Here is a 15,002-nt window from a genome sequence, read left to right as displayed (position 1 = left end):
CACGTCAAGCACACAAAGAGGAATTCAAGCCTAGCGTGATGTGAAGGGGACCTGAAGACCCGAGCAGGAGTCCCACTGCAGGCGAACCACAGGCAAAGTCTCGCTTTGTGAAGGACGGATCAGGCGGGGAGTTAAGAGCGGGCTCGCGTCCGGCTGGCGCCTCACCGTCAGTGAAGTGGGGCTGGCAGAGCTGCAGCTCCTGGCAGGTAGTGGCGGGGCGCTCCTTGGTGCCGTTCGGGGGGTCCACGAGCAGCCGGACCTCCTGGTGCAGAACGTCCAGGAGGGCCAGGATCAGCGGGTAATTGGGCTGGTCCGACACGTGCATGAGGGCCTGCGGGTTTCGAATCAGATTCGGACTCATTCATACACAGCGTTTGCGTCTGGACAGCAATGCAACAGTGGCTTGGCGTGCTTTTCAGACCGGACTTTTCGCGCCCATAATTGGGGTAGGAATTCAGACAGACTGTCTCCCGACCGCAGCTCCTGCAAACGAGGGCGGTCGTGGGACAGTATCCATCTGGATCCACGTCAGTCCAGGAGGTCTGTTTCACTGGACGAAGGTGCTCATGAATACAGCTTGCAAAGCTGCTAAGTGCTGCAGTTACTATGAAAACTGCTGCAGGCAGCAGATATTCTAAATGCCGTACTTATTTCACACACTCCTACTGCCATAAGGAACTGCAACCCCCAAATGTGTGACTGACTCACTGCATTGTACTGCTCAGTAACGGCGCCCAGCATCTGGCACCTTTCTATCTCCAAGAGACCTCCCAGAGACAGTATGCAAAGCTCTGGGAAGACCTACCTTCAGCTGCTCAAGGGTGATATTTATGGAGGCTCCTGGGGGACCTGGGAGCCCTGGTGTCCCCTGAATCAAATAATTAAAAAAAAGATGAATACAAAGTGATGAATAGAGGCATTTCAATTCACCCATATTTCGTTTTTAAAGTGGGTCGTCAGAAACCATTTGCAGATCAACCACTTCCCTCTCTGTTTTGGCATTTCAGTCCATAAGCTTCTTATATAGACTGGCATATTAAGGCAATAGCACTGGGGAGTGTTGCACACAGGTGATCACAGATGCAGAGAGGGACAGCACAAATGCTGCATTATAAACATTTGTTCATTTGTTCATAATAATAGGCCATTAGAAAGACCAGCCCATTGCGTCACTGCAAGAATGTCTCACTATGACACCACAAAGACTGGGTGTAAAGTCAAATGAAGAGTGAAGAGTCAGATCCATGTATAACATCATTTAGACCGGTCCAGAGGAAGAGCAGGGAAGAATTGCTTACAGGAAGTCCCTTCTCTCCTTTTAGTCCAGGAGGTCCAGCAAATCCTTTTAGGCCCTAAGAGCAGAAAACGAAAGTATATTACACCTAGCACTGATCAGATGCCTACTGTAATTTGTTAAAATTTTTAATCATTTACACTGCTTCATTAACTAATCCCATCAGGGTGTAATTAGCCATTGGATGACAGTGCTGTCTTGAGTCCAGAGTTGAGGTTATGCAGGCTGACAGTACAGCACGCGACTCCCTCCTGGATGGGATGCTGGCCTGGTGCAGCGTCACCCCCCAGCAGTGCTGGTACCCATTTGTACAGACTGGGTGGACCGGAGCCATTAGGGTGAAGGGGTGCACCGGAAATGTCTGCGTCAGAGACCTGAACTGACAACCATCTCTAAGCTGCATTACCCACCACATATTTGATAAAGGCTCCTGCAAAAATAATAATAATTCCAAATCCCACCATGTAATACTGCATAGCATCTTCAGGAAAGAACTTGCTTCAAACCCCCTGCAGTTTTTGCCAAGAAGCACAAGAAGTTGTAAAACACTGAGGACCTGAGTCCTGCTGCATTCAGAGGGATTTACACACAGTACCTTTTCTCCAAACAAGCCCTGGGGAGGACAAGAAAAAGACAAACTTACAATGCAAACTCGGACACTTTCTAATAAAAGAAATAAAAGCAACTGACAATGCACTGGAACAGGAAGCTGAAATAATGGCAGCAGCGTCGATACTCCTTATAATCACCCTTTAATGCTCTCTCCTGTAAGAGTCCTGCGAGTGGCTCCTAATCCTCTAATCTCCACTTAAATGGGCTTTGTGTAATATGCTCACGGCACAGGTAAATCCAGCTACTCCACAGAGACTGAATAAAGATTAGTGGTGCAATCTTGCAAGTCTTGCCTTTTGATTGAAAATCAAACTGTCTGTATTGGATTGGGTGGAAACATTTCAGAAAAGAGAAGCAGCTGGTATAAAGGCGGAGCTTCTGGAGGTGTTAACACTCTAGAGGAAAAGGGGTCTGAACATCTCCAATGGAAGCTTATCACAGTCAATGAGTAGCTCAGTTTCTTACGTTTTACCACGGGTATATTACACCCTTACAGACAAACAAGACCCAAGAATACCTGCCTACGCGTGGAGGCTATTCAGACTACCGGGCTCGTCTGGTGTTTAGTAATTTGATGCTGTTTGTCTTGTGCTCTGCCTGGCTTTCACAGTGCACTACTGGACCCGACCCGGTCTCCACAGCAGTGTCATGGCAGTAAGGATTAAGAAAAGGAAACTTACAGGCATCCCTGGAAGGCCCGGAGATCCAGGTGGGCCAGCAGGACCGATATCCCCCTTTAGACACACACAGACAGCAGGTGAAACAGACCGATTCCCTGCGCCAGTAGATCCTGCTCCTGTTCCTCACGGAATCTGGCCGTTCCAATGCGTGGACACCTCACCTCTCTTCCTGCCCTGCAGCTGTTATTTCAGTCTGTCTGGCCTATATGTTCTGTGCTATGTCCAGTATAGTTCTGTATTGAGCTAACCAATCTTGTGCATTTCTGTGGCTTCAAAATCTCTTTATTAATTTATATAACATATGCTTACACTTCAGCTTTATTTTGATGAATAATTTCTCTTTATTTGCACAGTATTTAGCATGGGACCTGCAATCACATTCTGTTTACTGAATTCAAAAGGACGGGAGAAAGGTTTTAAACAAGATCATGCTCGTTTTGGTTGCCAGTATGCTCTTAATCAAAGCATCTCAACCAACTTCTTTTCCTCACAGGAGCCCAGCGAGGTGAACTTCATCAACCTGGGGAGGTAGTTTGTTCCAGACACCCATGACTTTGTGTAAAGAACTCGCCTCCGTCCAGAATTTCCCCACTGACTGACTGTTTCACACTTAAAACAAGTTTATTTATATACAAATACAAATGTGTATATATATAAGAACTTTATTTACCTGCTCCCCCTTCATTCCCTGTGGTCCCTCCTCCCCTGGGGGACCCCGTCTCCCCTGAAACAGAGACACACCAGCTGTCACCCAGTGAGGCTCCCCTGCTCAGCTGCTCTGGACTCTGCTGACTTGACTGGACTTGACCTGATCTGGTAAGGCTGTTTAATCGATTCCACTAGACAGATTGGTACAATCTGATTGTACCAAAAGCTGAGTGGTTACCATACATACCAAAGGCCTTTATGAAAATTTACCCCAGAAATCCAGCAGGATAATTTTGCAGTTTAGTTTTCAGCATTTTTAAAATTATTTGTACAGACACCTGTGCATCCCTGTGCATTCCCACATCTTAACATCAGTGACCGCTGCACACCAGTAGAGGGACAGACATGGATAATGATCTGAGAACAGGTACGATACCTTGAATCCTTCATCTCCATAAGGTCCAGGGGGTCCCATCTTCCCCTTCTCCCCCTAATAAAAAAGAGAGGGATAATCTTTCGCTTCAGCGACGAGAGATACAACCTGGGCCTTACAGGCAGAAATACAGTACTTCAACATGCAAGTCTTACAGAATTTGTAAATGGGCTATTTGTTCATTGAAGATACGAGGGCTGTTTTATAAGAGTAGGAAGGTGTTAACCCCAGTGTCCTGGCTCAAGCCCAGTCTGGGTTTGGACAATCTGGCCACCAAAAAGCTGCCCCTTAATTCCATCGGGGAAGCAGCTTCTCACTCCTCTGATCCCCCGTTTAGTGGGGCCACTGTGTCACCCAGGTGGGGCGAAATGTGCAACAGAAATGCAATTGTATAACTATTATAACCACTTAGTCAATTATATATACTGTGATGCACCACCGGTATCACAGAGTACACTCCATTCATCTGATTATTACCTTCTGCCCCGCTTCACCCCGAACCCCCTTTTCTCCTCTCAGACCAGGTACCCCCTAAGAGAGAGAGGGCGACAGAGAGTAAAATGGAGAAAGAAAGAGATGGAGGTGGAAACACATTGAAAGAGAGCTGCAGAGAGAGAGAGGTATGCATAGGAAAACTGATTCCAGCATATGAGGTGGAAAGATTTTCATTTTCACAAAATTCATTTCACCCTTCTGCCAACCTCCTACGCCCGCACTCTGCTGTCTAGCGCAATGATGCATTTCAGCATCTCAGCCACCTGGCACTAAAAAGGCTCATGTAATCCTCCCATGTTCCCTGGGCTTTCAAGCATTTCTCTTGTAGTAAAAGTACTTACACCCCACATTAATCCCATCTCAAATGAGCGTGCTAGACAATAAAGCACAAAGCAAATGAAGGTTTCTAAGAGCAAGGTTGCCCCTGCGCAGAGCATTATACAAACTTGTCTTTGTGCAAGACCCTGCTGTCTGAATACGTGCTGCAAATCGGAGCAAAACATTACGAGTTAAGTTACAACCAAAAAAACCTGCTACATACTGCCAGTGTGGAGAACCAGCACTGTGATCCAGTTAGTCTGTCCTGTGCCCAAGTATCACACGCTACAAAATCCCATTTAAAAGCTGTAATAAACTTCATACTGTATGCAAACTCTCATGTCTTTGGTTTATGCAGGTGGAGGGCAAAAATACTGTAATTCTGTGATGACAGACTCTAGGAAGAAGAAACGAGGGACTCGACAGCATACTCAGAAACACCGGTCGATATTCAGGGATTCAGGAGAGCCGAAGTCTCTGTGTGCAATGGAGCTAGTGAAAGGGACCTTTGCTTTTCGCAATGATGACAAAATATTGAAAGGCTGGACTCACGTAGGGCCCCTGTCTTCCCGGTGGCCCCTCCAGCCCCATCTCTCCTGTCACCCCCTGAAAGAAGGACAGCAGGCGGAAGACTCAATCAAGGAGCTGAGGATACTAGAGAAAGCTCCTTCCCGCAAGCTGTCAATTACTGAACTCTGCCCCTACCACTGGCTCACACCGATGTTTTTTTTATCACGCTGCTTGTCTGACTTTTTTAGTTGTATGTTATTTAACTTGTTGCTGCTGCAGTTCTGTGTTGATGTTTTTGGTGATTCCTGTAATGTCTTTGTATTGGAGCACACATGCAAATAAGCATTTCATTGCACTTGTGCATATGACAAATTAACTGGACTGAACTAGATGCAGGAACCTGTGGTGCAGTCTTTTCTACAGATTGTGTCACAGTAACAACTGAGTCAGCCGAGTCTTAATGCCGACCAGGAGAAGGAACATTCTGCTCTGGATGTGGACTACTTCAGAAAGGTCCATATTAGCCGGCATTGCAAATCCTCTGACCTTTTCTCCTTTGGGTCCTCTTGCCCCTCTCAAACCAGCCTTTCCTTTCTTCCCCTGAAAAGGCAGAAACACAGTTTGAAGAAGGATGTACAAACACAAGTCACAGGCACGGAGGGGTGACGCCAATCCTGCCTTCTCAGTCTGGCCAAGGAGAGGGGTTCGTCTTAAACACTCACCTTCCTGCCTGGGGGTCCCGGCTGCCCTGGGTCTCCCTCGGCTCCATCTTCCCCCTGAAAAAGGGGTTGGGACAAAACAGGTCAGAGAGATTCCCCAGTTGTGCAACAAGGAGTGATGAGTGTGAAGAAACCATCAAGGCCACCTGTCAGCTGGAAGCTCTGATACAGCAGTCTGTCACAGCTACAGGCGTAGATGGGTCAAACACTTTGATACCATGTGTATCAGACAGGTGCTCTACCCACATCATGCCCATTTAATGAATCTATAAACGTGTACTTGAGGAAGCAGAGAGCCCATCTACCTTCTCTCCTTTGCGTCCTTTACTGCCTTCGGGACCTGGGTGTCCAGGGAGCCCCTGGAATTAAAAAAGAAACGCGCACCTTCCGTCACCGCACAGCAGGCGCAGTGCAGGTACAGGGAAAGACAGCAGACAAGGGGAGACTCATGCAGTTCAAAAACAGAGATATCAAGACTGCAGGTGAAAAAGATGACGCTCACATTATGTTCCAATAGGTATTTGCACACTAGTTAGACAGATACGTCCGCTTGACTGTACATGAATCCCAAAGACGGGTGGCTTCGGGATTTCTGGAACATGTGAGGCTGCTAAGGCCGTCATGCAGGATGCGGTTAACTCACATCTGGCCCTGTTGATCCCGGAGGACCCTGACTGCCCATCTCTCCTGGAGGACCCTGTGGAGCACAGTCATTTCTAAAAAAAAGCTCCACATGTTTTACAAATGCATATGAAAGTATTTTATAGTTATGATGATGTTTATTATACCTTTCCTCACAAACCCCATTCTTGCAATGTAATGTAGAAAAGCTATTTATATTAGGAGAGCAAAAGTTAGTTTTCTGGACTCACAGCTGGATGGTCGTGGGTTTGAATGCCAGGTGAGACACTGCTGCTGTGCCCTTGAGACAGGTGCCAGTGAGCCATTGAGCCAGTAAAATACCCAGCTGTATAAATGAGTGCAAGTGTGATTTGCCTTGGATAAAGTAATCCGATAAGTAAATAGACAGAAACGTATTTACCTGGCCTCTCCTAAAGTCTGCACAAAAACTATAGTTAGCTGTGTCTCATTTCTGTGTCTCCCAGCTGTGATCCTGGACAACTACAGGGTATTCTGGCTTTCCTTTTACAATGACTCCTGAATTACTTAAGTATGCTAGTTCAGAATTCTGATGGGAATATTTTGATTAATCTGATCTGGCTAAGGATAAGTAAAACCTTTGCAGGTCACCACTATAAACCAGAATGTAATGCCAGCCTTGGTCCAGTTCCAGCACTGCCCTTCCTCTCGTTATAAGACAGCTGCTTATTTCTGTTGAGGGTCCTAGCAATGAGTTCATCAGGGCACAAGACAGAACTACGCTCCGGATGGGATGGAAATCCGTCACAGGGTGTAAACACAGGAGCGCACGGGAACAAGGTGGGAAGAAACTACAGCACTTGGGAAAAAACAGTAAACGCAGGAAGGACATGCAAACTCTAAACAGTCTGGGATCTAAGCACGTATCCACATTATTGTCAAATTACAGTTTCATAAAATTATTTGAACAGCATTCACAACAGGACTTTCAAAATTCATCTTTATCTTAAAGGAGTTCAACGTGTGATTATGTTTCGGCATTTTAAAACAAATATGCCGACTTCAGGGGTCAGCCCTGCAGGTGTGTTGGCATACCCAAGGCCAGCGGATGGACTAGTGACCAGAATCGGCCTGCGTTAGTATTACCTCGAGGCCAGGGAGTGCTGGGGGCCCTCTGATCCCAGGGAGACCCTCCGGACCCTGAAGTCAAACACACACCGAGAGGCTGAGCCGGTCGAACGGTTCGTCTTTCCGCAAGGTTGCAGGCGGCGAGGGTCCTGGCCACTCGGCTCAGGCCTGCGTGGAGAGTGCGACGCCCGGCAGCTCTCACCTGCTCTCCTGGTGCCCCTTTCTCCCCGGGCTCGCCCTTGGGCCCCACAGGGCCAGGGACCCCCCCAGAGCCCGGGACCCCATGGGCTCCTTCTCTCCCCCTTGCGCCCTAGAAGTGAGGACACAGCTAATCAAGCACATACTTTAATGCACAAGTACGCATTCTCACCATGTACGGTATTCAATTCAAATCAATTTATTTTAATATAGCACCTTTCACAACAAGGTTGCCCCACAGTATGTAGAACTAAATTAAGTGTAAGAACTAGTGTTTGCTAATCTGTGCCTATTGCTTTAAATTTAATCTCTTGGATGGGCTCTTCTTCTGCTAGTAGTCTATGTCCGCACATCTCAGACAGGAAAGAATATTTGAAGGTACCCGGCTCAGAACCCAATAATTAAACTACATTTTAAAATAAAAACATTAAAAAGGTAGCCGACGAGAAGCCATGTGGGCCATCCATCCCATCTGGTAGCTTGTAGCTCACTGATCCCAGGATCTCATCCAGCTGTTCTGCTTGTTCTACACCCCCACAACTCTCTGGGTAAAGAGGTGCCTGCTGCTCTCGGTTTTAATGCACTTCCAGTTACTGCTGCAGTCCCCTGCAGTTTTCACTTTTGATTTGTAGTTTGTGTTTTACTGGGTGTCACTTTGTCAAGGTCTTGCATCACTTAGAGTACTTGCCGTGGGTGAAAAACAAGGTTCAGGACACCCCAGGAGAGAGAAAAGGGTTTGGGGTTTCGCACGACTGGGGGGTACTTACCAAAGGGCCTGGTTTCCCTGGGTCACCTTTCTGTCCGTCCTCCCCGGGGTCTCCCTGTGCAGGACCACAGTGCAGGTCAGGTCGGGGCACAGGGTGCACAAGCAACTCACTGTGTGCACTTTCTACAGCCCACCCGATCTCATTTTTAAATGCATTAAAACTGCTGATACATATTTTTGTTTTGTAGTGATATATTAAGAATAAAAAAGGGAGAACACGGATAAATGAACATGAAAAATAGAAAGGCTTATGCAGTATTGTATTGCAAGTCAAACGACGTCCATCACAACTGTACTTGTTACCAAGTGTTGTACATGTGCCAAGTCAGCTCTACAAATGCAAAAGAGTTCAAAGTGTTTTTTTGCTTTCTTGCACTAGGAAATGGAAAGAGCTAATTAATTAATACCTATTCCCTGATGTATATATTTATTTTTTGGTTTGATCATGTTTAATGATACTTAGCCATTGAAATGACAGAGCTGGTACTCTACAAACAGTACCTCAGGACCTGCAACACCAAAATGACCAGCTACTCCTCTGGGCCCAGCTTCTCCCTGCAACAAATCACAGCATACGAATTGCACATACACGTACAGCAGCGTCCCCTATCCCTGCAGCCAGCACACTGCACGACACAGTGCAGGACAAAGTACATTTCCCTCTTGCTTGAGCTCCTTGTCGTCTTTCAGTCCAGTGTTCCCTTTCTCTTATTGTAAGGATGTATGCTTCCAAAATTAAGATTCCTTCTCTTTTAATAAAACATAGCACCTGTTCATCTGCGATAAGCACTGGGTTGCCGGGAGCCGGCCAAAAGCAGGATATACCCTGGACCGAATGCCAGTCTATCGCAGCAAAATAAGACATTACAAAAAACTACTACCAGTCCTTTGATTGCAGGCAAAATACGAGTGGCAAGCAGTACCTAAAGTGAGCCCCAGTGACATCCTGGAGGATAAATTTAAAAAGAGCTGAAATCCTTTTGGACTGTCCCAGACCAGGGGGATAACCAGCACTACAGACAGAAGGGATCAGTACAGGGAAGGAAAACAATTCAGCTACACTACAAATGGGTGAAACAACAGACATTTAAAGAATACTCCTTTCAAACATTTTATCCCGGCTGGGTATTCCTCTTCGAAATCCGTAGAGCAGGTACGGCAGGTGTGATTGGTTTTGGATGACCAGTCTGACTCCTGATTAAAATACCTTCTCTCCTTTCGAACCATCTAGTCCCAGCGGTCCTGGAGAACCTGGTTCACCCTTCAGAGAAAATGGAAAATGTTTGACCCAAGTCCCTTCCAAAAGCCTTTATTATCTTAACCACACTGGTAAAGACAGAGTACACCTGCATGCAAGAGGTCGTCACAAACTTTCCATTTTCACTTGCAAGAATCAGATATGGATCTCCCAGTTTTTATCGCAAAGGAATGAGAAAAGCTGGGTTTCAAAGGGATACCTACTGCCTGTCCTGGGAAGCCAGAAAGACCGGCCACTCCCATCAGCCCCGACTGACCCTGCGACACAACGAGAGAGGAAGTCAGATCTCCCGCCTGCTGCCTTGTGACAGGATGTAACATAAGAAAGCCAGACGAGAGGAGGCCATTCAGCTTGTCCAGATGTTTATTAAAGGGAGCCAGAGTATCGTCTTCAATAACGGCATGACCTTCCAAGACAATAAAATCAACTGAACACTTTCTTCCACATTACGAAGCACATCCATGTGACACTACACTTCATTCTGTACCGTCTTATCCTGGTTCTGGGAATTTAAGCTCTGCATCTAAAACTGCTGCTTTCTAATTTCACAAAAGCACGTAATGCAGCTTGTCAGCTTGCAAGTGGTGCCCGGGGTTCAGCTGAGCTGACGCGGCGATGGAGACCCGACACTCACCAGGAGACCTGTGTGGCCCTTCTCCCCTTTCTGTCCCCGGTCTCCCACCTGCCCGACGGCACCTGCAGGCCCTGCTTGGCCAGGGGGTCCGAGTGGGCCTACTGCTCCCTGCACACAAGAACCTCTCTTAGCAAGTCCGAATCGTGAGGCACGCATCTGCTCCAGTCTGCAGTCCTGCAGGCGCTGCCCGCTCACCTTGTCACCTTTAGGTCCGGGGTCCCCAATGTCTCCGGGGTCACCGACGTCACCCTGCAGAAGAGACAGGGGGAGTTGGGAATGCTGGCCACCGCATGGCACCGCTGTGTGTATGCTGGGGGTTGTACGAGACAAAAGACAGGCGCTTCCTGTTGCTGATAACAAGAGAGTGCTGAAAGTGTGTGTCAAAAGTCCCTTTTCTTCACATTTGCTTGAAGCCTCCAGGAAATTCTCTTGCATGATCCTTTGTGTTGGAAAGATCAGGCTACACAGGTCTGCATGAAATACTACTCGCTTGTTAACTCCGCATGCAGATCACGCTGGAACATTTCTGCAGTGAAATGTCTGCTCACAACCTGTACTTATTCACTCGTCCATCGCAATACATCAGTCACCACAGCGACTAGTGAGAAGGAGTGGGAAATCTCACTGCAGTTCCCCCTTAAACAAGGCCCTTGACCTCAAGGATTACACCTCCAGTTCCGGGGAAAAACGGGACGATATCAGAATGAAGCCCCCCTCACCTCTTTTCCCATGGGCCCAGGTTCTCCCAGAAGCCCCTTCATGCCAGGGGGCCCTGGTGCTCCTGGATCTCCCTCGGGGCCGGCTGGACCGCTGGGGCCAGAGTCCCCCTGCAGGAAACACACAGAGGAGGTCCAGACTTGCACAGCTGCATCGGAACATAACAACATGCAGCCTGACGGCTCGGGCATGTTCCCCCTGCTGAAATACCTGGGTGTTTATAAGATCACTTCATTGGCCATATAGAATTTCTTGCATAAGGAATTTAGAGACTCATTCTGGTCAGTTAACCATTCAACTGATGTACTCAAGGGTGATCTGCGTCTGTCTAAATTTAGTCTCATTGCGTCACCTGTCAGCAAGAGCCGATTAGCAGATGACTGGAAGTGACATCTTTAGTGGAGATGAATCACAGAAACAGCTTCACGCATTTGCATCAGGGGGCTTACAAAGTGTCTGACAAACACAAAAGGGAGATGGTAGGGCCAAAGTAAGACACAGGTTTGCTGAAAGGTCAAAGTGCTCAGATCTCTGCCATGTGCTCAAAGGCACCCTGATCAGTTGTAATCAATAGTGCGATACTGACCAGCTGTAATCAATAGTGCTGCATGAACTGACCTGCTCACCCTTCACCCCAGCAGGGCCCTCTGCCCCCGTATGTCCTGGGAGACCCTGGAAAGAGGAACAGGGTAAAGAAAAGAAAATCAACCAAAGGTAACGGCAACAAAAAATGAGGTGTCACAGAATCAACACGGTCACCGTTCACTGTGCTTCAAGCAATTCATCAAATCTGTGGCTCACCCACTGATCACAAATGATAAAATGTGTGTTCCTTGCAGGAGTTATGCTTGCCTCCATCTCTCTGCCAGCATGGAAAGTGCCATCAGGCAGTGGGAATTTTAATTGGAGATTTGCAGATGGCACAACGTTCTGCTGCAACCTCAGCTGAAATCAGAAGGCTCTGATGGGAAGGGTGCACTGAAACACAACTGTTGTCATTTGACTAATGAGATTCAGGCAGGTGGACTGTTCTATCCAGAGAGAGACAGCGTTCCTTGGATGAGGTCCCGGTGGCAGTCAGAACGGTCCCACAGCATGATGCTCAGACAGTAACTGGACAGCACTGACTGGCAGCCGCAGTGTCACCAGCACTGTCTCCCTCTTTGGGTGTGGACAAGCTGTTGAACCCCTGCTCACCTGTTCCCCATCCAGTCCAGCAGTGCCTGGGTCACCTGGCAGTCCCATGATGCCCTGGGTAGGAGAACAGAACGCAGGCCGAAAATTAATACCTACAAAATTGTCACGATGATATGTGTTTACAATAAATGCCTTACAGAACTGCAATTACACTTTTATATATAGTGAATAGTGCTAAAGTCGTAGTTATTTTGCATTTTTCCACTCTTTCAGATTTTTCTTCGTGAAAAACACAGTAACCATAGTATCAGGAATTTCAGGCATTTTGTTATAAGGCGATAGTTAATCCTGACAGATCTGTATTTACTACCATACAATGCAGCCTTTCAAGTTTCTGTAAGTTTGGAGAGGAATAAGGAGCCTCTGACAACGGGTCAATTAGATCTGATCAGTTGATGCGATGGATTCACTGCTTCAGCTCTTAATACTGGCTGGTCATGTGTGGTTTACCTGGAGTTCCTGATGTGAATTCAAGATAAGCTTGGTTTCTTATCCACCTCCTCCCATGCCTACTCCAGTAACTCCTGGCAGCTCCTTGTACAAGAGCTCAGCCTCTGAATGTCCCATTTTGTTGAATTAGAATTTGCAGTACACACACTTTTTTAAAGCTAATGTTTTCCATTAAAACTCCAGTGTTCAAAACAAAAAAAAAAAACAACCCAAAGGCGGCTCGTATATATTCTGAAATATTCACTTTCAAACAAATGTATAAACTGTTTATAATTAAACAAAATGGAGCACTGGAAGGGGTGAATGTACACAAGCACATGACCTGTTCTCTCAAGTCAGATTTAGAGGTGATTTCTGTAAGAAGCAGCTCTTCTGGAGCTTGTCAGTAGAATAAGTAGAGGCTCTAGGAGCCCAGTTTTGGAAAGCAAGTCACATCACAGTAACAGCAGTATGATTCCACATTGTGCAATCGCATCCTCCTGCCTAGGCTCTTTCTGCAGTTCTAGGAGAAGAGCCAGATCAGGGCACTGCTGCTGACTCAGAGAGCTCGGTCCACACTCTTCTGTCCAGAGAGCACTGGTCCTCTCCAGCACCCCTCCCCTCTCACCATGTCTCCCTTCTCTCCAGCTGTCCCCTCCGGGCCCCGCGGCCCCTCCTTCCCCTGGAAGACAGAAGGTGAGGGTTTGACTCTGTCTGCTCCGCGTGGAACACGAACAGGGGTGGGCGACAGGAGTCAGCTGTTACTGCCTTGCAAAAGCTTGTGATCCAGGTCTTGTCTGATTGTTTTCCAATTCTGGATCTCCTAGTTGTCACGTTGCGAGACGTGTAGTTCTATGCTCAGGTCAAAAGCAAATAATTTTGTCTTATATTGCTTGCTAAACCAGGGGTCTACAACACAAGTTGGACGTGCCTCAATTCAGTAAGTCTTGTAACTGACTCCAAAATCACCTGTTTCTAAAGAAACAATTTTAAGCAAGTAATTTGGTTCCTGTCTTCAGATTTTTGCTCCTAATGATCTCTGGATTCCTTTAGCCTTAAACCATCTGCTTAGATTCCAAGATGGAAAAGAGGAGACAGGGCAGCTGGCGAAAATGACCCACTCACTGGATATCCGAGGGGGCCTTCGCTCCCCGGTGGCCCCTGAGGACCCTGGTCTCCTGGGGGGCCCGGTTTTCCCATCTCTCCATCCAGGCCGGGGGGCCCGGGCAGCCCCTGCAACACAGCCACACCACAGGGTCAGCCTCCTGCGCTGCAAACCCAGAACACAGCACTGCAACCCGGCCGGGACACCCCCCTCGCTGGCCCCCGTCCACCCACGGCAAGCCGCGCAGGTGACGGCGCACCACGGTACAGCGCCGGGGCACTACCGAGACACGTTACCATGTTTATGGTAAAGTGCAGTATGCTCGGACACCCCTCAGGTGTTCAACACGCCATAAAGATGTAAAGAACACATTATACTAATTGACAGACCGGCCTCGGACATCTCCCTCTTTGCTTCCGGCCTGGCGCAGAGCTGGAGAGCAACCCCCAGGCTCACAGTAACAGCCTGCAGGTGAGGGGGCTCAACACCGACGGGGCCAGAGCTCTGGGACTCTGAAGCAGAGACTCGCAGGGTCTCCAGGTTTTCACTCCAACCGGACCTCCAGTGCATAACTGGAGCCTGTTTTTGGTCTAATATGTACTGTAATTGGATACTTACCAGGCCTTTCTTCCTACTAGATTTTAAGGTTGCCCGAAAAACTATCAAGTGACTGAATATCTGACAAACCACTTTAAAAACAGCGTCGACTCAATTAAAAGCTGCATTAGGTCTGACTTGGGTTGGGTCAAGATTCTTCAAAGTCCTGACTTGAAAAACAAGGGAACAAAGTTTGCTAACAGGAGAAGGACATTTGGCCCATTAATTTGCTAGCTGGCAGCCGGCTGAAGGAGTGGGGCTCCGGACTCGGAAGGCGGTGGGGTTTAAGTCCTAGATAGTGCACTGTTGTTGCACCCTTGACCACGGTACCTCACTCGGATTTCCCTAGCAAAATTTCCAATAGGGTAAACGTGTACAAATGTAAGTGGCTTTGGATAATGGCATCAGCCAAACAAATTCATGGTAATAATATTTAACTGCTCCAAGCACCTCACCAGATGGCTTCTGGTAAGAAGCCAACATATTGGCAGCTACAGCCGAGTGGGTGAATATCTTCTGCCACAACGCTATGCGTCAGTTTTACACGCACATCTAGAAATTTTGCACTAGTGCCTACTGCATAACAAATGGAGATGAAAGTTTATTTCTTGTCAACAAAGACAATTCTGTTCTGTATAAAATATACTTTTCTTTAGTTAGGATG

The 15,002-nt window shown here is 47.4% G+C and overlaps 1 protein-coding gene across 1 annotated transcript in view; it reads right to left on the bottom strand.

The window, feature by feature from the left end:
- Nucleotides 1-15,002, bottom strand: part of LOC148816291 (uncharacterized) — a 63,374-nt gene that overhangs the window by 4,419 nt on the left and 43,953 nt on the right. Inside the window, exons 39-64 of the mRNA XM_088940423.1 lie at nt 13,762-13,869; nt 13,265-13,318; nt 12,208-12,261; nt 11,629-11,682; nt 11,013-11,120; nt 10,489-10,542; nt 10,294-10,401; nt 9,863-9,916; nt 9,609-9,662; nt 8,903-8,956; nt 8,403-8,456; nt 7,640-7,747; nt 7,456-7,509; nt 6,353-6,406; nt 6,015-6,068; nt 5,713-5,766; nt 5,537-5,590; nt 5,033-5,086; nt 4,145-4,198; nt 3,671-3,724; nt 3,257-3,310; nt 2,587-2,640; nt 1,890-1,907; nt 1,299-1,352; nt 806-868; nt 166-331 (exon numbers count right to left, since the gene is read on the bottom strand). Coding sequence (XP_088796549.1) covers nt 166-331; nt 806-868; nt 1,299-1,352; nt 1,890-1,907; nt 2,587-2,640; nt 3,257-3,310; nt 3,671-3,724; nt 4,145-4,198; nt 5,033-5,086; nt 5,537-5,590; nt 5,713-5,766; nt 6,015-6,068; nt 6,353-6,406; nt 7,456-7,509; nt 7,640-7,747; nt 8,403-8,456; nt 8,903-8,956; nt 9,609-9,662; nt 9,863-9,916; nt 10,294-10,401; nt 10,489-10,542; nt 11,013-11,120; nt 11,629-11,682; nt 12,208-12,261; nt 13,265-13,318; nt 13,762-13,869 — 1,705 coding nt within the window. The remainder of the gene's footprint in view (nt 1-165; nt 332-805; nt 869-1,298; nt 1,353-1,889; nt 1,908-2,586; nt 2,641-3,256; nt 3,311-3,670; nt 3,725-4,144; nt 4,199-5,032; nt 5,087-5,536; nt 5,591-5,712; nt 5,767-6,014; nt 6,069-6,352; nt 6,407-7,455; nt 7,510-7,639; nt 7,748-8,402; nt 8,457-8,902; nt 8,957-9,608; nt 9,663-9,862; nt 9,917-10,293; nt 10,402-10,488; nt 10,543-11,012; nt 11,121-11,628; nt 11,683-12,207; nt 12,262-13,264; nt 13,319-13,761; nt 13,870-15,002) is intronic.

Source organism: Atractosteus spatula, chromosome 23 (genome assembly GCF_055471065.1).
Source record: "Atractosteus spatula isolate fAtrSpa1 chromosome 23, fAtrSpa1.hap1, whole genome shotgun sequence".
In the NCBI taxonomy this organism is placed as follows: domain Eukaryota; kingdom Metazoa; phylum Chordata; class Actinopteri; order Semionotiformes; family Lepisosteidae; genus Atractosteus; species Atractosteus spatula.
This window is presented reverse-complemented; position numbering and strand designations above follow the sequence as displayed.